The 22,843-nt window shown below is 50.2% G+C and overlaps 1 protein-coding gene across 4 annotated transcripts in view; it reads right to left on the bottom strand.

Annotated features, from left to right (window-relative positions):
• Positions 1–22,843, bottom strand: part of SAMD4A (sterile alpha motif domain containing 4A) — a 105,889-nt gene that overhangs the window by 14,867 nt on the left and 68,179 nt on the right. For 3 of the 4 annotated variants that reach the window (XR_012633827.1, XM_074908922.1, XM_074908921.1), the window contains 2 exons: positions 5,816–6,079; positions 102–211 (listed from right to left, as the gene is read on the bottom strand). Coding sequence is in view for 3 of the 4 variants with exons in the window: in XM_074908922.1 (XP_074765023.1) it covers positions 102–211; positions 5,816–6,079 (374 nt within the window). In the remaining variant the exon portion in view is untranslated. The remainder of the gene's footprint in view (positions 1–101; positions 212–5,815; positions 6,080–22,843) is intronic. The other variant, XM_074908923.1, reaches the window with a different exon arrangement.

Here is a 22,843-nt window from a genome sequence, read left to right on the forward strand (position 1 = left end):
TCCATGTGGAGACACAGAAGAGGCCTTGGAGACATCACATCTACCGACCGCGCACGCGTCAGGAGTGTGGCCGATGGCTTTACGAGTGACGTGGGACGTACTTGTGCCTCGAGCTGGCATTCGGTGAGGGCCATCATCTCCTCATATGTCATCTGCGAGAAGAGGGCAGCGTACTTGTGCAGCCGGAGGCTCTTCAACCAGGCTGGGACATCTGCAGCACAAAGGTAAGGAGATGAGAGCTCCCGTGGAGTTCATGACACCGCTTAACCACGCGCAACAGCATCACCAACGACACCAGGAGCAGATTAGGCACCATCCACCATCCCGCCGGTGCTTCAGGCACCTTACTGAACTGCACAGACCTTGTGGAGGACACAGTGCTATGGCTAGGGACCAGCTCCCAGATGAGGACACGTCCTCAGAGGTTGGGTTTCTTGTGGCTGAGCCACTGGGAATGAGCCCACGGGGAGCCGGCGTCACGCCAAGCTCCTCACTGCCCTTTCCCCAGGAACGTGGGAACTGCCGAAGCTAACGGCACGGCTGAGCTTTGGACGAACAAATGGCTGTTTTGCAGATGGCAGACACTGATTTATGGTGCGAGGGAAGATGGTATGTGCTGAAAATTTAAATGACTGCTTAAGGAGAAATAAAGAGGTTTTGGGTTGGTTTTTTTTTTTTTTTTGAGCATGGAAAAATGAAGTGCCATCACAGTCCCACAACCTGTTTCAGAGGGATGACTTGGGACCTCAAAATGCACCGACTGAAATGATTTCTTCCTTTCCAGTTGTTATCTGCAGTGTAGCACCTCTGTGCCCAGCTGGATGGGTACCCAAAAATACTTTCATCCTTCTGACCTCAATGTGGTTTCACAGGGAGGGACCTGGGAGGGGAATCCTTCCTCTGCAACATGCAAAACCCCACCAGACCCCATGATGGGGTGTTCTCCATGGGGAAGGCAAAGGGACACAAGCCTCCCCTGCTCCAGCCTGCTCAGCAGCTACTCTGGATTTCGGGGGCCCTGGTGACACCCCAGAAGGGAGAGGGGAGCCCTGCAGATATCTGTGCTGCAGCACAACACCGTGCCCATGATGACACTTTTGCTTTGCATCCTAAAGGCTTCAAATGCTGTGCCAAATTGGGACCTGCTTTATTTAGCACCTACAACCCGACAATAGCTCTGCCTTAGCCTACAGAGCTCACACACACCCCACTCCCAGCAATAATTCCCCTGTCCATCCGTCCTTGTCCCCTTCCCTGCCAGAGAGATGCCCAGGGGCCCTGTTTCAACCCATGCCAGGTGCAGTAACAATGAAAACCCAGTGTTTCAGCCCCAAACCCCACACCTTGAATGGAGCCAGCTTGGGAAATGTCTTTTTTGGGCTAAATACAAATTAACAGCAACACCTCCCCTCTCTTTGATCATTCCCAGGTCGATGTAAGGGGTATATGTCGAGTCGGGGGGGACCCCCCACGGCAGGCAGGGGCTGTTGGTGCAGGTGAGCCCAAGGGCAAAGAGGGATGGCTGGTGGCAAGGTTGCCCTGACAGGGTTCCTCTGCCCAATGTGCCCACCAAGGGGGAGAAGGAATGGGGGTCTGCACCGTTTTCTACCCACTATGGGCTTCTGCTGCCATACTGGGGCTGCTGAGCGTGCTGGTGCTCTGCTCAGCATCCCCAGAGACAGCATGAGGACAACCTTCAATGGCCACGTCCAATAACCTTCACTAGTGTAGCCAACCTCAAAGGTTTTCTAGGCTGGTCTGACTGAAAAGCGTGAGGCCAGACTTGCTTTGGAAAGGGATGAGACAATGTGAGGAGGACATCCTGCAGTATGGATAGTCTCTGTCCAGAAAGCCCACATTGCTGAGTGCCAGATGCAAGTCAAGGATCACAGACCTCTTCCCGAACCAACACCTCATCACTGGAGGGATCAGGGCAAGATGGACCATTGGTTTGGTCCCCTAAGGCAATTCTTACATCTGCCAGAAGTCTCCTGCTGCCCACTGCCCGGGCTGATGCCAAACCCCACTCGCATCCATGCAGAGGATGCAAACGGCTCCAAAACGTTACATTTTTCTCATGTTCTCTGTCCTCTGACACACATCAGGATTTGCGTTTCAATGAAATTCCTCAAATGCTGCACAGCAAGAGATCAACCCCACACCAAACACCAAGGAAAAGCCATTACTGAGCATGGACAGGCTGAATGAACTTCGTTGTTTTCCAAAAGTCCTGACATACAACAGTCCTAAAACCTGCTACCAGAGACCTCTTAAACTGATATTCCGTTTAAAAAAATGAAAATCTATTAGCAGAAAGCACTCTGTTTCCAGCGTGGGACTGGCAGGCTTGAATCTCAACTGCATTTTAGCACAAAACCACACCATTCTGATGTGATGACATGTTAAAAGTCTACCTGATCCCGTATCTGTGGGGGCATGTGCCTTTGGTACACAGCCATGCTGATGGCAGAGCTCGCAGGGATACTTTCAGAAGAGAGATGCAACTTCATATAGACATTAAACTCTGCAGAAAACCCATCTCCAACTCTTGCAGAGGGTCAGAGCACAGAAGCAGCTCTTCTCTCCCTCTGCATCAGACTCCCTAGACCGCCTCTTAATTTTAGGGAGCTATGATGGTCCCAGAACCTTTCTGCCAGTAGGGCTGGCAATTCTGGGGGCTGGCAGGGGAGAAAGAAGCACCCCAGCACGCAGAGGGATGGTGGTGGAGCCTTCCCCCTTCCCCCAAGGAAGAGGCTACCAGGAGGTGCAACATCATCTGAGGCGATTTCATGGTCCTTGGAAAGTCAGATTCCCTAATGTTCCCCACGGAGCAGTGAGCTGCCCACCTGCAGAGCTATTCTTTAATCACCGATTACCAGGAGCTAATTAATTGCAAAGTCAGGGCACGGCTGTCAGAAACGCTGCATCTGATGTGAGCAGCAAAGTGAGGACTTCCATGCTGCTCACATACATCATCCCCTATAGGCATTAAACACCTGAATTCGGCCGGCACATGTATATCTGGGTGCTGGCATGGAAATTTGGAAGGAAAACGATTCACCCTGCCATACACATATATATATATATATATATATATATACACAAGCCAATACACAGGACATCTTCAGAAGTGCCCTTATGGGACATCGTGCTAAGCCATGGACGTACTCGCCGCAGAAACCCCCAGCTCTACCCAAACCCTCCTCTCAGTGCACCTCGAGCTGTGCCCCAGGAAGGGATGGACGGACAGATGGATGGGCTCCGTGATTTCCCCCTTGGAGAAACCCCTGGGAAAAAGCCAAAGGACTCTTTTCCTGCAGCATGAGCATAGATAGAAAAGAGAGAAATAGGTGATAATGGGGCATGAAGATAGATGGAAAGGACAGAAGTAAGTGACATTAGGGGAGATGAACTGCTAAGCCATGCTGGTTGGGGCTCTCCTGTGGAAGCCAGGCTGGATGGGCCTTTGTCAGGGGTCTGGTTTCCCCCCTATCCTCCTGGATGCCCTGGAGGGTGTTAAAGAAGGAGCAGGCTGACCAGAGGCACGGGTGACACCAAGCCACGAGAGCCTGCAGGCGCTCAGGGAGACGTGGCTGCAATTCAGAGAAGGGACTTGGCAAACTGAGCAACCGGTCTGGATGAAATAAGATGCAACCCAATAAAAATGCACAGAGTTGTGCGTTTCTGTAGGAACAAGAAATGGCACAAACCGAGGGCAGGGAACGGGCAGTACTTTTTTTTTTTTTTTTTTTTCAGGAAAGCTGTGGGGATACAATGGGTCACACGCAGCCCGCGGTGGTGTGTTATTTGAGGACGATGAGCTATACAGTCACAGGAACGATGTCTGTATGGGAAGCAAGTCTCTGCTCTGCTCCCAAGTCCGGTTTTGGGCAACACATCTTCAATAAAACATGGACTTTTTGCAAAAAACCCAGCAGAGAGAAACACGAACAACCCCAAGTTTAGAAAACACCATCTGGGAAGAAACTAGATTGGTTCAGTCAGAAGAAAACACAGCGGAGGGGGAGGACACGACAGTCGTAGGCACCAGAGGCTGTAGACATCTGTTTTGCACATCCCCAGACAGTGGGACAAAAGCAATTTGGCTGACAGCAATGGGGGGAATCAGGTTTAGACGTCTGCAAATCTTCCTCCAGAGAAGGAAGATGCCTGGGAAGGGATGGCCCGAGGAAAGGCAGCCACCTCCCCTCAGGGGGCTGCATGCAGCAGCCACAGGCTGTCTTAATACATGGAGTTTATTTAATTGATTATTGCTCATGGACAGCCCGGGCAATAGCACCTTTGGGTTCTACAGATTTGGCCATAGATCGATTGCTTTGCACTGGAAAGTTTCTAACCATGCAAGTCCCAGAGCTGCAACTGTGGCTCACCGGGAGCCAAGTTCCCCACGGTCTCCTCCCCAGCTCCACTGGCAGAAATGTGGAGAAATAGTGTTAAACAGACCCCTCTGCATCACCTGGCTCCCAAAACGGGTCTCCCTGGCCTGACAGACTGCAGGATCCAGCCCCAGGCATGGAAAACCTTGTGGACCCTTCACACTGATCACAGCTGATGGTGACCCCTCCGACCCCGCCTGCCTGCCGGGTTACACAGGCAGCGAGAGCCACAGGTGGCACCGAGCCCACAGCACCACTGGAGACAAAACACTCCCTGGCTGGGCCACCTGATTAGGTGTTCCATTAGCGAGCAGAAAAGCCCAACTCTATGAGGCCATCGTGCTCAGAAAACTCTCCTGTGACATCTACAGCCCATCGCTCCCACCCCAGGGCAACGCTACGGTGCAAAGTCCAGCCAAGGGGAGGGCTGAGCCCCGAGCATCTATCTCACGGGGGAAGCACGAGAGCTTTTTCATGCATTTATTTCCTGCACATCAAAGTCCTACAGTGCCAAGTCAAACGCAGTTCCACATTAGAGATTTACACGTATCCAGATTTGTCTGTAATTAGAATAAAATCAGACCTTATGACTACTTAAAAAATACAACTATTTCCTTATTCTGATACATCATTGGTCTTTACACAATTGAGTTGCTTTGCATTAATGAAAACTGCAGTTGTTTAAATCACTTCTGACAGCTGCGGGTTTATTTTCAGTCATTTTGTCTGTCACAGGAATATACAGTCTGTGCATTTGCCCAGTTTTTATCTGTTTATTTCTCTACAGCCTGAAGTTTGCTCTCCATCTTTGACTGCAGCAAAAGGGTTTAGTTTCTGCCTTGTTTACCAACAGGATCACATATATTTATGACTAAGAGTCTCTGTGAAATGCAGGCATAATGGGAAAAACAGCCAAAAAAACACAGAATAAATTAACTGCAAACAAGTATCTTAATCTAAAACTTCCCCAAATACTTGGTGGGTACCAAACACCACAATGGTAAATCACACATGGCTTGCTAAACTTACACTAAACTATTTTTCACCGTAATAAAAAAGAAAAAGAAAGAGAAAAGAGCACCACTGGCAGCCAAAAGCCACAGGCTATGGAAAAAATCCAGCTTTTTGGAAAGGTGGCAGCTTGCAGGATTTTGGGGCAAAACCAGCCCCCCAGCACCCAACTGTAAGATGTCAGATCAGGACCAGCCACTGCTTAAAAGAAAACCTAACTTATTCCCCTAAACCTAAAGTCCTAAGCTGGGAAGAAACGCTGAAAGGCCCCGTTTGGTTACCAGGACTCTCGCCCAAAACCACCAACCGAGCCCCACGCTGCTGGGAAAACGGCTTTTCCCCTCCTGCCTCTGGGTGCTGGGGTCAGGGTTGGGGGGGGGGGGGGAGGCATCTGTTTTTTCACTCACCTTTCATCCCACTCCCTTCCTCCTGGAATGTGTTACGAGCAGAAGGCTGATCTTCTAAATGTTCACTCCCACCACTTCCCGAAGAGGCTACACTGCTTTGTGGAGACAGGGGGGCATGATCGGAAGGGATGCACTGGGGTCCTCTAGCTCGTAAGTCCTCATGAGACATCCATCCATGTCCTAGAGGTTGGTTTGGCACATTCATGGGTGGGGTAAGGGACACAGAGCGTTTCAAAGGGCTGTGGTGTGTCTGGCCTGAGAGAACTGAAAAAAAAATAAAATCAAAGAGGTTATTCCCCCCTCGCGGCCCGGGATACAGCAAAGTCCCCCGCAAAAAAAAATTAAATGAAATAATAAAATGCGTGGTGGTCGGCCACGGTGCTTCGCTGATGGCTTCGTGGTGCCCGTGGCTAGCTGAACCCTACCCTGAGCTCTCTGCTTTGCCTCCCAGGAAGCAAAAGGGATAGGAATACCTGCAAGGAGATGGGGTTACACGAGCTATGTCGGGTTGCTTAAAGAAAGGTGGATTGCTTTTTGAGGAAAAAAAAAAAAAATTGAGCAGCTCTGGAGGTGTTCCCTGTGCAGACTCATGTCCTGACAGCAAACCTGAGGATGGGACCGTGGTGGGTGCTTGGCTGCTGCCTCTCGCCAACCCTGGAGCCTTGCAGGGAAGACACCGCTGCTGTTGCAGGTGTAATGGGAATTTTCAAGCGACTACACTGAAGCCATGAAACTTGCCCCACTAAAATCATCCGGACCTATGTCTTTCTGGGAAAGACGTAAAAATCCCCAGGACGGGAATGTCCTCACACAGACCCAGGGGAAGCTGCTTTTGTTTCTCCCTTTGGGTTAGGACTTGTCTTACACCTTGAAGCACAAGCCTAAAGTCATCACGGAGGTGCTTATCATCCATAGAAGTGCCTAAGCCGTGTTGAGTCCTACTAAGATCTTGCACTTAGTTGAGCCATCACCATCAACGGGAGCATCCCAACTCAACCACCCATCAGGTAGGTGCCCTTCCAAGCACATGCCTTTTAACCCTCCACAAAAACAAACACCCAAAGCGGTGGTGAAAACACACCCACGACAAAGAGGTGAGGCTGAATCGCCCCTAAAAAAATCATCTTTGCAAAGTATTGGATTTGTTTTTCCTTCCCAGCTGCATACGGGTTTGCATTTCCTGGCTGAAATTTTGATACCACCAAGCTGAATTTGTTTTTAACAAATAACTTTAACATTGTCTAGGAAAAGAGCAATGCACCAGCTCCTGTGATTTGGTGTTATTTCTCGAGAAAGGGTTTACAATGGGTAGGTATTTACTTGCCTTTCAATCAAGCACGGAAATATGTCTTATGTAGGCTAAAGTATTAAAAAAACCCAAATAATAGATTTTTCTGACAGGTTTTGGTAGAAGTGTTGCAACCTGAATAGATTTTAAAATACAATTTTTACTGAATGGTCTCCATTTTTCACTGTTCTTCCATACTGTCTCACTCATTTTTAGTTATCTCCTTGAAGATTCAGATATCTTTTCCTTGGGTCTGTTGGTTAGTAGGGGTAATATTTAGAGGAAAAGATGGATATGGACAAACTATCTTTGCTTCCTGTAATGAAAAAGGTATGAAAAGATTGGTCTGTTGGCTTAACAAAATTCAAATTCCATCATTCACAAAGTCACTAAACTGCTGGTTAAACCATAAATGCAGTTACTGTATTTTAATGTACAGATTTTGGATGTTAAACACTTGTTTAATGTTTTATTGCAGTTCCTCTCAATGAAATTAGTTGAAGTTCATGGCGGCTGTTTCCTGATAATCGAGACCAAAAAAAATCTCTGGATCTAGCTGTTGCTCAGCTGAGCTGTGTCTGGGATAACCGGGACAAGATCCAGATCCAGCGCTACGGGAGGGTCCCTTCTGGTTTGCATCAAACCCAAGCCAACGCTGCTATTTTCAGTGTGCCCTTGGGTACAGAGGTGGGGTTCACATCGTGATCGCTAACAGAACATCTGCACCAGTCTGTTAACAAGGACTCATTTCTAGAAACATGAGCAAATTCTGCAGAAAGACAGTAATTTCTCAAAATTAGCAGCTGTAAGATTCATCGCGGGGTAGGTGAAATGAAAAGCAGATTTTTTGCTCCAGGGAAATCTGAAGGCAGAGCGGTTAAAATGATCTTTCAGCCCATATGAAACTAAAGCAAAAACTTTTCTAATTTTTCTTTCAAAACCAAATTTCTTAACTCTGTACAAAACCTGCAGGAAATTCATCATTCTCGTTGCTTTTCCTCCTAAAGCACCAAAGCTCCCTAACCCCTGTTTTTGCACTGGTAGAAGTTCATCAAAACTACTCACAGCTTCTCCACATGTGATTTCCTAATTTAAACGAGTCTTGGTGGAAAACCCCCAGCCAGTTGTACTGTGCTTTAAAAGTTAAGCCAGGTTTAATTCCCAGCTGAAGCCCGGGGGAAAAACCTGCCATCAAAGCCATCTCTGCTGACCAGGAGGGGAATGAAAATGAGCAAGTAGCAGGGTTATAAAAGGAGGGGAGAGAAAAACATCAGAGCTCGTTTGCATTTATTAAGCACCTGTAAAAAGCAGCTGGTGCCACATGCAGCTGATGGATAGGGCCAAAAACCTGTGGATTTCCTGCAATGTTTAAATTGTTCCTATTTCTGAAAGCATTTTCTTCTACCAGCACATAACACTAACACCACGCTGTGCAGGGAAGCAAGGGAATGGCTTATGGTAAAGAATTTGTCCCCTTCCCATTAAACAACTATAGAAAGAAGTCTCCTGGCAGAAAAAGATGTCAGTGAGAACCCAGGATTGTTTTCAGAGCAGTGTTATGTTTCCTAAAGTTGAGATACATCCTGATGGGGAAATACTGAAGAAGGTCTTGGTCAAGCTATTTCAGCTCTTGGCTTTGCAACTGTATTCCAAAAGCAGCACTGTAACAGGGCTCTGTAGATGTCACATAATCCTCCCAGGAGAAAAAAAATTTTAGAATTAAGTAATAAAAATGGGGGGAAATATGGGAAAAAAAAAATTTCTAAATCAGTTGAAATGCATCACCAGGGCTGAGCATTGCTGTAGCACCAGAACCCCTTCAGTCACATGGCTGGGGGGGTAGGAGCCACTCTGCATTTATTGTAAGAAAAACTCTGGGTTAGGAAATATTTGTGCCTTTCGAATGAACAAGAGATGCAGGGGAATGGGCAAGGAGCCAACTGCCCCCTTTTAGGAGGCAAAGGGCTGTTCTGTTAGTCTTCCCTCTTACAGGGTGTACGCAGCAGCCGGTACCCTGTAGCATTTAAGCCATCCTCTCCCCACCAAAATCTTGCAAACAAGAGGATAGTTTTGGCTTAAATCCAGCCCAGATTCCTTCCCGAGCAGCAATACCCTTGCAAACTGCTGCTCTTCCATCTTAATTTTATGTCCCCTAATTAGAAGCTGGTGTCGGCTGGAGGAGAAATAATGAACTCCACAGGATGGCCAGGAACAATTAGAAATCATCCAGTGCAACATATAGAAATTAGTTCCACTTCTTTCCCTGAGATAACGCAATGCTGGAGTCCGACAGACTATGTTTTACTAAACCACAAGCATTTTTACTGATCTATGAGTCAATTCACACATCTTCACGAGATGCAGTAGGGTAATTCCTCTGCAAAGGATGCCACAAGCAGAAAAAGTCACCAGCACTTTGAAACGACCCCAGCTACTCTTGGTACCAGAGATTATTTAAGACCTCTTAGCACGGGACTAACTTTAGGCTTCACTTAAGCCTTTCTGGCTGTAACAGACACCAGTGAGCAACATGGGTTCTCTCAAACCCTTTTACCATCAGCGCTCAGGTATAAATGCTGTGAACCCCAGGAAGGCGCCTGCCTGGTGTGTGCACACACCTCTCCCTCTTTTAATTTGTAACCCTCAGGAAGGGGATTAATAAATGTGCATATTTATTAATGCTGCTGCCTGTGTTCATGCCCTCAAGTTCTTGATAGAGAGGATGTACCTAATGATTTTCAAAGTGACAGTTTAGTGTAGGTTCTCCCCTGCTTTTTGCTTTGTGCTTTTTGGATGGTCCAAGGCAAACCCAGGGCTGCTGATGGGCGAGCTGGGACAAGTCACTCAGTCTCTTACTAAAAGAAAAGGTCCACGTGTGCTTTAACTTCAGCAGAAGAAATCCCAGTGTGACTTTATAACCTTACACTCAGTCTCCTTTTTTTTTTTTTTTCCTTTTTTAAATGACAAAAATCTTAAGCTTTAATTGAAAAAGGAAACCTAATATATTCTTCTAGGGTAAGATAAGCTTCCAGGAGGTGGCCAGAGGCACGCCTGCCTTTCTGAGCGCCGCAGCAGTGCAAGCTGGACGAACAAAGAGAGGAAACCACCACTCCAAAGTGCAAGCCACGCTGGCACATGGATCCCCTACAACTTGTAAGTGTGTCCCACTTCTGGTTTAGAAGTGTTTTCCTGCCAGCTCCTTCCACCCGAGTATCCCAGGGGACGGGGGCCAGAGCAGATCACTGTCCTCCCCACAATAAGCGGGCTAGTGTTGCCTCTGCTCCACCACCGCAGCTCTGAACGGCCGCAGGGGGTGTGCTCAGCCCACACCAGACTCTGTTTCCTTAAAAGAAAGCTTCTCGTGGCCTCCAGATCAAGGTCAGCTGCAACCCAGCAGTTACTGCTAAATATAATGCCTTTGAGATGAGCTTGGGATGTTTTGCATCCGAGGGAAAAATGTGATAAAACAACCTGAAGCTAACCGTGCTGAGACGCACAAGGTGTTGCCAAAGTGTCCTCAGGCTTCAAACCAAGCTCGGCTTAATATTCCCAGAGGAAAAAAAATTTAAGAGGATGGAAGAAGGAGTGATGGCGATGATGCAACCATCGCGGCACGCAGGGCTCCCCATCGCAGGAGGCAGCTGAATCCGCAGGGATGGAGCAGCCAGGAGCATCCCTGTGGGGCCACCACCTCCCTGGGCAAAACCAGCTTTATCACAGACCAAACACTGGCTGGGCTGGCAGGCACGGCAACATGCTTATAGAAACTCTGAGGCTGCAAGTGCTTTCCTCATCAAGCCCTGGGTATAGGTTTTTTTTTATTCTCTCTTCCTTTTTGAAGTGGTGTTGCCTATTTTGGTAGGCAAGGACTACTTTCAAGAGGGTTTTTGTTCACTGAAGACCATGAGGAACAGCGTCAGACATTTGTGTTGTGGTTTCTCAGGGTTTCGGGCCAATTTTTTCAGCCTGAAAAGGGAAAAGCCACCCATTCCTGTAATTAGAGCTGAGCAATTGGGCTTTGCAGGCAAACCTTCCTCCACACAGTGTGTGACAGCTGACAAGGTGCTCTGCCCCCATGCACCCTTCATTAAATCTGGCTTAAAGTACTGCAAAAGTCCTTAACAAGACACACGTGGGGCTGATGTGAGCATTTCTAACAAAAGCCAGACCCACTGCTGGGTACAAAGGATTGTTCAGACCATCTCCAGTCTGCCCTCCACTACTGCACGGTCCTCACTGGGTCCCCAGCACCCAGAGGACCTTTAAAACAACCTCACAATCCTTTATACCAGCACACAGTCCATACAGCAGATTACAATTCAGAATAATGTCCTCCACGTAGCTGGAGAAAAGAAAAAGTGCTGCAAGGTGCATGCTGAACTCTTTGGGAGATGGTGGTTTTTTTTGTTTTAGTCTACAAATGGCACTTCTGGACTGCAAAGGTAGTTATGGTGCATCCTCATGCAGCGTCTGATCATACCCATTTCCTTTTCTGGTCTGGAGGTACCTGGAGCAGCATCTTGACCCCAGTTTGCCATAGGAAGCAGGGATGTTTTTAATCCACACGGCCTCTTGTGCAGCCCGGAGGTACCCCCACGGAGGGGGAATACTGAGCAGCTCCTGCAATGCTCCCCGCAAAGCAACCACCAAGTTCAACTCGGTCCTCTCCTGCTTGCTACCCCCGTCACGAAGCATCCTCTTCTCCAGGAAGGCTCCTCCGCGCTGGCAGCCCAATGCTCACGGCTTTTCCAGCGTTTCTGTGCCGAGGACCCTTGGAAACAGCTGCTGGTGGGTCACGCTGCCCGGCTGGCACCCAGCCTCCTTCCTGGGCACCTCATTCACCCGCTCCCCACGCCACTGCGGGCAGCTCCAGCATGGCCGAAGCAGAACCTGATGGAACATTTTTCGGCTCAACATCCCCTAACCCTTGGAGCCTTTTCTTTGTGCCTTTTTTTTTTTTTTCTTCTTCCTGGGTTTTGTGGCTGTGACTTTTAACTGTGTTCGTGTAGTGCCAGATAAACCATGTCCTTGCCTCTGAATCAGGGGCTGATATAAGCCGCGGGGGGCGAAAACAAGGGTCCTAAATGCAAGTAACCACTGGGTAGCTGTGTGCTTTAGAAAAAAAAAAAAAAAAAGATATAAGCAGAGTGCTGTCTTGAGCAGAGACATGAGAAAGAAGCACAGACTGCAGAAAAGCCTGTCAAGCAAATTCTTTTTAAAAAATGACGTTTTTTAAGCATGGTTTCCTGTTCAAGAAGCTGAACAGAGAAACAATAACCCATTTGTTGCTGCTCTCTCCAAGAAGTGCATGTGAGGCCCCATCCAGGCTCAGCTGGGGAAGGGGACGTCTCTGCTGACCGCAGAGGGTTTTGTGAGTCCCTGCACGGCACAAGCACACGTGGAGCCACTGTTTGGCTCCAGGAGGAATTGCTCTTATTGTTATTTACTCATTTGTGTGGCAGCAGGAGTGGGGCTGCATCTAAAGGCGTGTAAACGCAGGTCTTGGTGGCCTCAGCAATCTGACGGGATGCGCTTCTGGAAGGAAGCCTGACTTGTCTCAGCTGAGGAGCAGGAGCTTGGGAGCTGCTTTCAAGGTCCTTGTGTGAAGCTTTCCACCAGAGCATCCAGCAAGGCAGGAGCAAGACAGACCAAGTGTGAAATCCCGACCGTGCAGACAAAAGGATACACGAAGCGGCGCCTGGGGGAGGTGGGAATTGGTGCTGGGGATGGAGGATTAGAGGCACGTTGCAAGAAGGTGCTGCCCTAAACCATGTTGCTCTCTGGGTAAAGGCAACACCCTGATCTCCAGGACAATACAGGTGGTTTCTCTCATACATTTATAGACAAATCACAGAAAAAGCAGTGTTCTGCCCTGGGGAATCCTGGTCTGTTAGTAACAACACTGCTGTGCTGGACCAAGCCTCTCTAATTATCCTCAAATTCACTGGTGTTTTGCTAGGAGCCTCCCGGGGGAAATTCCTCCCCTGCTCATGAATCAGGCTAGATAAACAGTGCTGGGACACAGAAATTCTCTTTCCTACTGTCCTTTTCCACCCAGAAGAGATGTCCAAGAGCATCTGCTCTGTTCAAGCAGCAGCCAGTGCTCCTCAGTGCCTCTACCAGCTCCCTGGTCTGAGGAGCATCTGCTGAGACTGCCACCCGCATCAGCTTCTACCACACATTACACTTTGGATGGAGAAACCCCTCCATCAGTTACAATCATTTCAGAGGCCAAGCTGGAAGATGTACATCCTTTATGTAGCAATAGGCAACCTGTGGGAAACTGTGAGTAAGAAAAGAAGAGTCTTAAGATATTGAAGGGGTGAATGTGAAACCTCTGGTTTTGCCACAAGGAATTTAGGATCCAGTAACCCCTAAATAGTCATTACAAATCTGTGGGGTGAGTGCAGGGAGATGGTGCACCTTCAGGAGTGACAAAATGCAGGTGGACAATGTGCCTCTCACAAGTTGTACGTCCCACAGTCATCCCCACCATCATCTGGGAAATTTCACCCAGAAAGAAAGAAGACTTTGCTACAGCTCTATAACCTTTTCCATCCTCACCAACTTATTTGGGATTTTCTCCTCCCTTGTCTCTTTTTACCTGCTTTCACTCATTCAAAAAAGCCATTTAGTACTTCTCTCTTATAAGCACCATGGCCCAGATTTGGCAGGACAAATTCCTCTGCATTTCAGCCTTATCGGCCCCCTCCAGCCTTGAGCTCTCGGGGGCTCACATGTCCCATCCTAAGCATCCTCCCTCTGGGCTGGCAACTTCTTATTCCATCTCTTTTATCTTCTTCTTCCAAGAGCATAAAATCTTACCAGCTCCAGGAGAGAAGAAAAGCCTGTTGGGGCTCTGAGGCCTCTGAGGGGCAAATGCAGCATCACAGAATCCCAGAATCATCTGGGTTGGAAAAGCCCTTGAAGCTCCTCCAGCCCAACCATGACCCTCACCCTGACCGTTCCCAACTCCCCCAGATCCCTCAGCGCTGGCTCAGCCCGACTCTTCAACCCCTCCAGGGATCCCGGGGACTCCCCCCTGCCCTGGGCAGCCCATTCCAACGCCCAACAGCCCCTTCTGCACAGAAATCCTTCCTCAGAGCCAGCCTGACCCTGCCCTGGGCAGCTTGAGGCCATTCCCTCGGGGCCTGGCGCTGGGGCCTTGGCTCCAGAGACTCATCCCCCCTCTCTGCCCCCTCCTGGCAGGGAGTTGCAGAGGGCCAGGAGGTCTCCCCTCAGCCTCCTCTTCTCCAGACTGAACCCCCCCAGTTCCCCCAGCCGCTCCCCAGCAGACCTGTGCTCCAGACCCTGCCCCAGCTCCGTTGCCCTTCTCTGGCCACGCTCGAGTCATTCAATGGCCTTTTTGGGGTGAGGGGCCCAAAACTGAACCCAGGAATCGAGGGGCGGCCTCACCAGTGCCGAGTACAGGGGTTGATTCAAGTTCCCCACAGGAGAAGACGCAAAAGCTACTGCCCAGCAGGGACACCTCAGGATTCCCCGTATTACCAAATACCGAGCCCTACGATGCTCCCCAACAGTCCCCAGCAGCAATGGGATACCCACGGCTGCTATCATAAAACATGCATTAATTCTTTCCCATTATTGCTCGAAATTAACTCAGCTCAGCTTTCCACCTCCTCTACATACCGACAGCATATGCATCCTAAAAATCTGCCCTCATCATCCTCCAAAACATTCCCGATTGCTCAGATATTGCTTTGCATTTGAGTTATGACACAGATCTCTGCGCCAGCTAACATGAGACTATATTGCTCAGCAAACAGGGCGGGGGGGACTATGGTTACAAGAAAACATCGAATGCAGAGCAACCAGCCTCGAATAAAATTGCATAACAAATGGGAACAGCAAACTTGAAGGGAAAATAAAATTTAAAAAAAAAAAAAAATTCAGCTTCAAGGCTGCCAAAACTGAGCCATTGATTACAGTGCATTTGATCCATTTGCATGCAGAGAGCTTTGCTTTGGAGCCGAGATGGAAACAGAGTCTTAATATAGCTGGAGAGAAAATATCCTTCTTGCACTCTCCTAACTGCACTTTGATAGGAAGCAGCCACAGAGCAGATGGTGCCTATATATAATCACCAGACCTATTATCCCAGCCTCTTTTAGTAATTTGAAGGATGTGATAACCACAAGGAGAGCGGCAAATATTCCCCCTCCCTCCCTCCCTTCCCCCTGCTACGAAAAATATAAAAAAAAAAAAGAAGAGGAAGCTATAATTATGGTAACGATTAAAAGAATTTCCAAATGAAGTAAATAACTATTTTGTGCACTGCTCCTTTAAACCAGAAGTCAAAAGTTAATTAAATAGCAGCATGTTACTGAGTCAGAAGACAGCAAGTCCCCGTGCAGTCGGGAAGGAGACTGGAGTCGCTTCGGATGAATCTAAACCCCAGCACTCCCGTCCCTCCTTGGTGCCCTCCTGCCATTTCTCTGCAGCTGCTGTTTGATGGAGGGAGGGAAGAAGAGCTCATCTGTCTCCATTTCTTTACTTGCCAAAGCCTGGAGTTGCACAGTTTCAAAGCACGAGCGATGGAAAGGCAATTGTCTCCAGGGGTTTCTCACCCCCTGAAGATGCTCAGGAAAACATCACAAATCTGATTTTCATGACGTTGCGAGGGAAAGCTGTGGAAAGGTCGTGTCAGGAGGCTGCTGTGGAGCAGCAAAAAGGGGTTTTGGGGGGGCTGCATGCCTCTGACAGCATGGACCCTTCCTCTCCTTCTGCAGCTGCCTGCTGGGCACCCCAAAATACCTGCTGGCAACTAGCAGCCCAGAGGTGAGCTGGTGAGAGCAATCCCTAGCTGGAGGCAGCTGGAGACATTATTCATCAAGCACTTTATGGACATAAGATAATAGCAGAGGTGCTGAGGAGCATCCCTGGGTTCCTGGCTCCCAGATGGAGCTGCTGGCCCCATGCCGATGGTGGCTCTGGCAGTGATCCAACTGCAGACGGGGACCCACAGGTGCCCACGGGGCAATGGGAAAAGCAAAACTTCCCTCGAGAGAGCAACAAGCTCCTGTGCAATGAGTAACCACAGTTTACTGTCGTCTGTGCCAGTATCTGACAGGCACCAGGGTGGCTGGCAAAATACACCCATATCTAGGAGGGTCCATCCATCAACAAAACATCCTGGTCAACTGACACGGGAGACTGCTGAGGGGTCTGAGAGAATTACTGGGGATGTCTGACTTTGCTCCACAGCCCAGAGAGCATCAATCAGCTGCGCTGGTGGCTTCTGCACCGCTTCCAGGTCAGAAGGATGATTAATTGGCGACAGGAATCCCAAGGACTGTAGGATAATGCACAAAACCATCACTGCTCCTTCTTAACGCCCCTCCCCGAGACACCCGGGCTGCTGTAAGGGAAGTGGAGGCAGTGGAGGAGCCACAAGCTTCACGTTCCCCCCACCCCAACTTGCAGGTCAAGGCTGGTGTCCTACCCCCCACTGCCAATGGACAAGCAACGCACTAATGGTTGTGCAAAACCAGGGCACGCAGTCCCTGCCCCTGAGCGCTCATGGTCCGTGATTGCGCCAGAATTTCACGAGCCGAGAGGGTGGGAGCATCCCTGGGTGCTGCTGGCATAGAGGTTCCCAAATTAGGTGGCCTCATTCCAGCCAGGAAGCTGCGGGGCCATCGCTCCGTGTGTAGGGTACGTGAATTTGGGAGCGGTGCCCTCTAAGATGTGTGGGCACATGCAAGGATCAAACCCTGGAGGAAGCAGTGGTCCCAGGGGATGCACGTGTGACGTGTCCTCTTCGGGGACAACCACGTGTCACCTGCTGGCACCCGGTGCTCCTCCTCCTCTTCACCAGCCAACACAGACCAACCACCCCCCCTTCACCCCTTCCCTGACAACAGGGCTGTTTGCTAGGGCTATGGCAGGCTGGATTATGTGGATTATTTAAGTGCCTAGATGCATCTTCTTGTGTCGTGAGGGCTGGATTAGGAGCACCTGCGTGCATCTGTATGTATCAGCAGCTAAGAGCAATCGGTGACATCCACGTATCTCGAGGTCCCCTCCCCTCTTTCCCTTCGGGAGTGCAGTAGGGCCCCTCCTTCATTCAGTCACATCTCTGCCTCCGAGCATCCTGGCTGATGACAGGCCGAGCAGAGGCAGGACCACAAGATCCAGCCTGCCACCCACGTGAAAACCCACTCGCTGCAGCACGCTCGTGGCAAACGCGTTCGCTTCCCTGCCTACTCCCTCTGCTTGGCAAGCAGGTCCCCAGCACCCGCTCGACACCCAGCCTACGGCAGGACCGGCGCCCGGCCCCAAGCGCTGCCTGCCGTAGGCTGCACATATGCCCCCCGTCATCACTCGCTCCCGCGCGAGAGCAGAGCAGGCAGGCGGGGAGGACCTCATCCCCATCTCTCTGCTGCCTGGGGCAACATCAGCTCTGCTTCGCTAACCTCATCCCCCCCCCGAGCCATCTGCATCCCCCCCAAAGCCAACCGCTGCTGCCAAGAAACTTCTTCTTCTGCCCCAAAGGCTGCGTGGCTGCACGTCCCCTGTGAGCGATGCTGTGAACGGCAAGTCCCAGCTGATGGGAACAGGAGAGCCACCCTCCCAGACACTGGCCTGGGGACAACCTCCAAAGCCATGTGAATCCCCGCTATTTTTCCCTTCCAGTGCAGAGCGTGATGCTTGGGAAGATGACAGGTAGGTTGATTAGCTTCAGTGACAGTCTAAGACCCTCACGGAGATGCACTGCAGGTGGGATGTCACCACCACGTTGCCCTTTGGCAGCCACCCCCGTTTTTGGCCAAAAAACACACAGAGAGAAGAGAGAGTGTCCGTGAGCGAAGAGAAGGAAACGTGTCAGAACAGGCTCAGAGGAGGAACAGAAAGCACTGGGGCAGCTAAACTGAAGTCTCAAGGGTAGAACAGGTTCTGACCGTTGCTCAAGTACCAGAGTCCATCAAGACACTTCAATTCACTGAGTTAGGAAACACTGAACACAGCAACACGGATGCTGAAAGGTGACAGACCAGAGGGTAGAGCCAGACCAGTTTCCTGCCCAAAGTGTCATCAAGCATCTTCACCTTGAGCCCTTGCAAGCAAGGGCACTGCGGAGATCACAGAATCGTGGAATCATTCAGGTTGGAAAAGACCTTTAAAAATATCAAATCCAACCATAAACCAAACACTGCCAAGTCCACCACTAAGCCATGTCCCTAAGTGTCATGTCTACACATCTTTTAAATACCTCCAGGGATGGTGACTCAACCACTTCCATGGGCAGCCTGTTCCAGCGCTTGGTAACCCTTTTGGGGAAGAAATCTTTCCTAATACCCAATTTAAACCTCGCCTGGCACAACTTGAGGCCATTTCCTCTTGCCCTATCACTTGTTACTTGGACTGTATGATGGGGCTGCCCTCGTATTTTCCATTTAGACAAACCCATTCTCCCAGCCTGTATCTTGGTGCTGTATGCCCAGACCCCCCAGACACAGGGGGAACAGCCTCCTTCCCTGCACCCAGTGACCACGTTGGTGGCTCCAGTGGTCCCAGGGTGGGATGGCTCACCTGGCTGACTGCTTGGAGACCAGGTCTGGGCAGCGTGGGAGCTGGGCTGACGGTGGGATGAGCACACATAGCTGGTCCATCAACTCAAAACATCTCGGCCAGCAGACCAGCTCATGGAGAATGGGCACAGCTTGCTCTGTTTTGATTTTGGACACCTTGCTGCTAACCAGAGGGTGAGGGACACAGCAAATGGAGTGGCCTCAACAGCAGAAGGGTCATCAGCTATAAAATACAGCTCTGCAGTGACCACTCAAGAGCAGTAGCAGATTCCCCCCAGCATTACTGACACCCCAAAAGGCCATCGCTCTTGTCCTCCACCAGCACCACCATCTCCAATGCTTGATGGCTTCCAGGCTGAGGACAGGTTCAGCTCCTTGCTTGCTGAGTGACGGTCTGCAGAGCTGTGGACCTCATAGCAGGGACCAAGTACTTGCACCTTGATGGCTGGGTTCAGCTTTGGGCCCCTCACCCCAAAAAGGCCATTGAATGACTCGAGCGTGGCCAGAGAAGGGCAACGGAGCTGGGGCAGGGTCTGGAGCACAGGTCTGCTGGGGAGCGGCTGGGGGAACTGGGGGGGTTCAGTCTGGAGAAGAGGAGGCTGAGGGGAGACCTCCTGGCCCTCTGCAACTCCCTGCCAGGAGGGGGCAGAGAGGGGGGATGAGTCTCTGGAGCCAAGGAGCCAGCGCCAGGCCCCGAGGGAATGGCCTCAAGCTGCCCAGGGCAGGGTCAGGCTGGCTCTGAGGAAGGATTTCTGTGCAGAAGGGGCTGTTGGGCGTTGGAATGGGCTGCCCAGGGCAGGGGGGAGTCCCCGGGATCCCTGGAGGGGTTGAAGAGTCGGGCTGAGCCAGCGCTGAGGGATCTGGGGGAGTTGGGAACGGTCAGGGGGAGGGTCATGGTTGGACTGGAGGAGCTGCAAGGGCTTTTCCAACTGAGATGTGATACTGTGATACTTTGAACTTATAGAGGGTCCAGAAAATCTGTACCTGCTGTTCAGAGCTGAATAAAAGACTATGGTTGAACTTGATGATCTTAAAGGTCTTTTTCAATCTAAATGTTTCTATGAATCTATGTTGTCCTCACTCTCAGTCCTGTTTGCTGTTGTATTTGTGCATTTTCTTTATGGGTATGAGGACACAACCCTGCTCACACATTCTCTTTCTGTACTATGACTTTTTTAAAGCTACAGAATTAGCAAGATATTGCAGCAATGGGACGCTGGCAAAGTGGGTGACTCCTAGAAATGTTCTCTGACAGTTACATGCAACACTGTAGGGCACGAGGAGCAAGACAACAGATGCCCCTGTCTACCACTGCTGAAAGGCTGAAGTGTAATAAAGGCCAACGAGCTTTTCTCAGTCCATCAGTAAGAGAAAAGCAAACAACATCAAAGGTGTCCCCTGGCAGGATGAGGGCCAGGGTGCCAAGTCTCAGTACACTGCACAGCCAACAGAGGAGCAAGTTTCTGAAGGCAATTCCCAAGTACAAACCTAATCCCTGCCCTGGCTAGAACAGTATATTTGTTTGCTTCACTGTTGTAACCTTATTAAGACTTTTGCACTCTTTATCTTTGAGTAAACAAAAGGGCATGTTTTGCTAGCTTTGCATGGGAAGAAACATGTTACCCTGCATTAAGTCAAACATATGCTGAGGACACACAATCCTCTTCAGGTGTTGCAAACCTACACAGACAAGAGTGTTGTACTTGCTGCCCATCAACCCAGCACAAATCAGGGTGCTCCTGCAGGTTAAAACATGCAATTATTTCATTATCAAGCTCAGTTTGGATAGTGAGTACAACAGGGTCATCTCCAGTGGTAGTGAGCTGTTGCACAACAGTGTAGGGCAGGGAGAGTCAGGAAACCCTCACTCTGTTCATGACAAGTCTTGCTGTTGTTTCTTCCACCTCAATTCCCTGCTGACCTGGGGAAGACCTTCACCATCTTATTAATTTGCTCTCTCACTAGGCAGCCCATAACTGGGGCAAATGTCGGCAAAATCCAGCAAGCCGTGTCACACACACACATGCCAACATACGGTTTAGTAGCTGCAGATCTGCCTGTAGGGAGTAGCTGGGAACGAGTCTCTTCTGAGGATGAGCAACACGTCAGAAAGCCCTTCCCAGGACAGGAGGGTCTTCACAAGCCAGCACTGGGCTTGTCCCAGAGCCACAGCCCTTGGTGGGATCCTCACATGAGTCCACGGGACAGTCCTTCCTCCTTCAGGCTGCCCTGCTGTCACCAACATCTCTACTTCTCCTGTGATACTGGGAGTTTGGTCACCAGCACATCTTGCTGGTGCCACCTGAGGATGACTGAGAGGAAAGCATTTCTCGAGAGCTGGCAGGTGCAGAGGGAGAGCCACGAATGTGGACTGTCGTGCGTGGAAAGAAGTACGCTGATTTATTCCTTCTCTTCAGCTCTAGGACAACATAAGAGATTTTTCTTTTTCAGGACAAGGAGGTTATATAGGTGAGTATTTCTCCTGCGTGGCACTGCTTGCTCTCCTTCTCTCCATCCTCATAGACAAACAACATCGTTTTCTGGCAGAGACTTGCATGGAGAGGGTGTAGCTGGCCTGAGCACTCAGCATCTCTCCGGGTGGAGAAGAAACAGAAGGGTGGCTGCAGGCTGGCAAACAGCTTTGCTGGTCCAAGGACCTCTCTGTTTACTCACAGGGGAATCCAGGCAGCACAGCGACACCAAAATGCCAGAGTCTATAACATCTCTCCCGTACGGACACAGTCCCAATGCCTGGGATTTCTGCTCTGCAGGATAATCCATAGCAAGGTCTCTGACTGTATGTGTCCATCACTGACCTGTGATCCACATCATCACCTCGTCCCCTGGTGCCACCCACACCGCACCTCCAGGTCCTGGTGCCTCTCCAAGCGACCCAGGGCGCACACCAGGGACATGGCAGGTGCTCACCCAAGGACAGGGCTGCGGGGCACCACCAGCCAGGCCAGGGACCTCCTTCCCTTTTTGCAAGGACAGACAGGAGACTGACTCCTAGACACACAAGGCTCCAGTAAGACCATGTGTTGCCTACCTTCTCTGGGGAACCTGACGTGCCGTTGCTTTATGGCAGCACTACAGCTCACAGAGAGGCTGGGTAGAGCTCCTGTCCCCCAGGCAAGGTGACAACGGGAGACACTCACCCTGGCTGAAGTGCTGCCAGTGCTTGGCACTGAGCTGCCTCTTCTTCTGGACACGTACTGGCATAAGTGTAGGTTCTTGCTGCTCTGCCAGAAAGAGCCTGACTCTTAATTCAAATGTCTGGGATAAGTTACTGTTGCTCCCGCAGTAAAACCAAGACCTTCTGCCCCTGTGCAGAGACTTGCCCCCAGGAACTTGCTCTCTATGGGGAGTTTAAGGGCCCTGGCACTACACCAGAGGTGAGAGCACAGGAAAATCCCACCATACATTGATATAAGAAGTAATACTGTTATCCCCAGGTTATATACTGGGAGCAGAGGACCAAGACACTCATCCAGCAGATGCCAGGAACCATAATTCTTAACTCTGTAGCTGTGCTTCAACAGGCTCACTATTGAAACTGGAGTTGCTAGCACTCCTGCCAAACCTTGTGCTTTTCTTTCTCTTTTCTTGCTTGCAGACCTTACATCCAAGTCAGACCCTTGTACCTGCACCCCACCTTCTCAGCTCTGGACAAGCCTGTTTAAGAGCAGACCCTCATCTCCTCTCCACATATTCCCTTCTGAGTAGGCGGAAAACACAGGCTGTACTTCCATTTGACAACCAAAACCTGCACCATCAGATCACGCTCAAGCGAAATCAATTACACAAGGGAAAGGAAGGAGCTGGAGCCCTCACGCAAGAAGCTGTTGGTCTGCAGCTTTGAAAGCCAGCTGCTGTTTTCTGTCCTTTCAGAGCTTCCAGGCCCCGTCTCCACTGCAAAGACATTGTGCAACCCACCAGTTTTGCAACTGCTGCCTGACTCAACCGCAGAGCCAGGGCTTCACCCTGTCCCACCACGCCTGGAGCAGCTCTGGCCTCCTGCCCACCTCCTCTTCCCAGCCCACACCAAGGCTACCTTTACTCCTGGCACACTAAAGCTTGACTTAAAGTTGCAGCTCAAGCTCTGCAGGATGGGCTGAGAAAACAGTTAAGGTGATGCAGTGGATAGGAAGGAGCACGTGACCCTCAGATGGCTCCAGACCCAAACCT

This window comes from Athene noctua, chromosome 6 (genome assembly GCF_965140245.1).
Source record: "Athene noctua chromosome 6, bAthNoc1.hap1.1, whole genome shotgun sequence".
In the NCBI taxonomy this organism is placed as follows: Eukaryota; Metazoa; Chordata; class Aves; order Strigiformes; family Strigidae; genus Athene; species Athene noctua.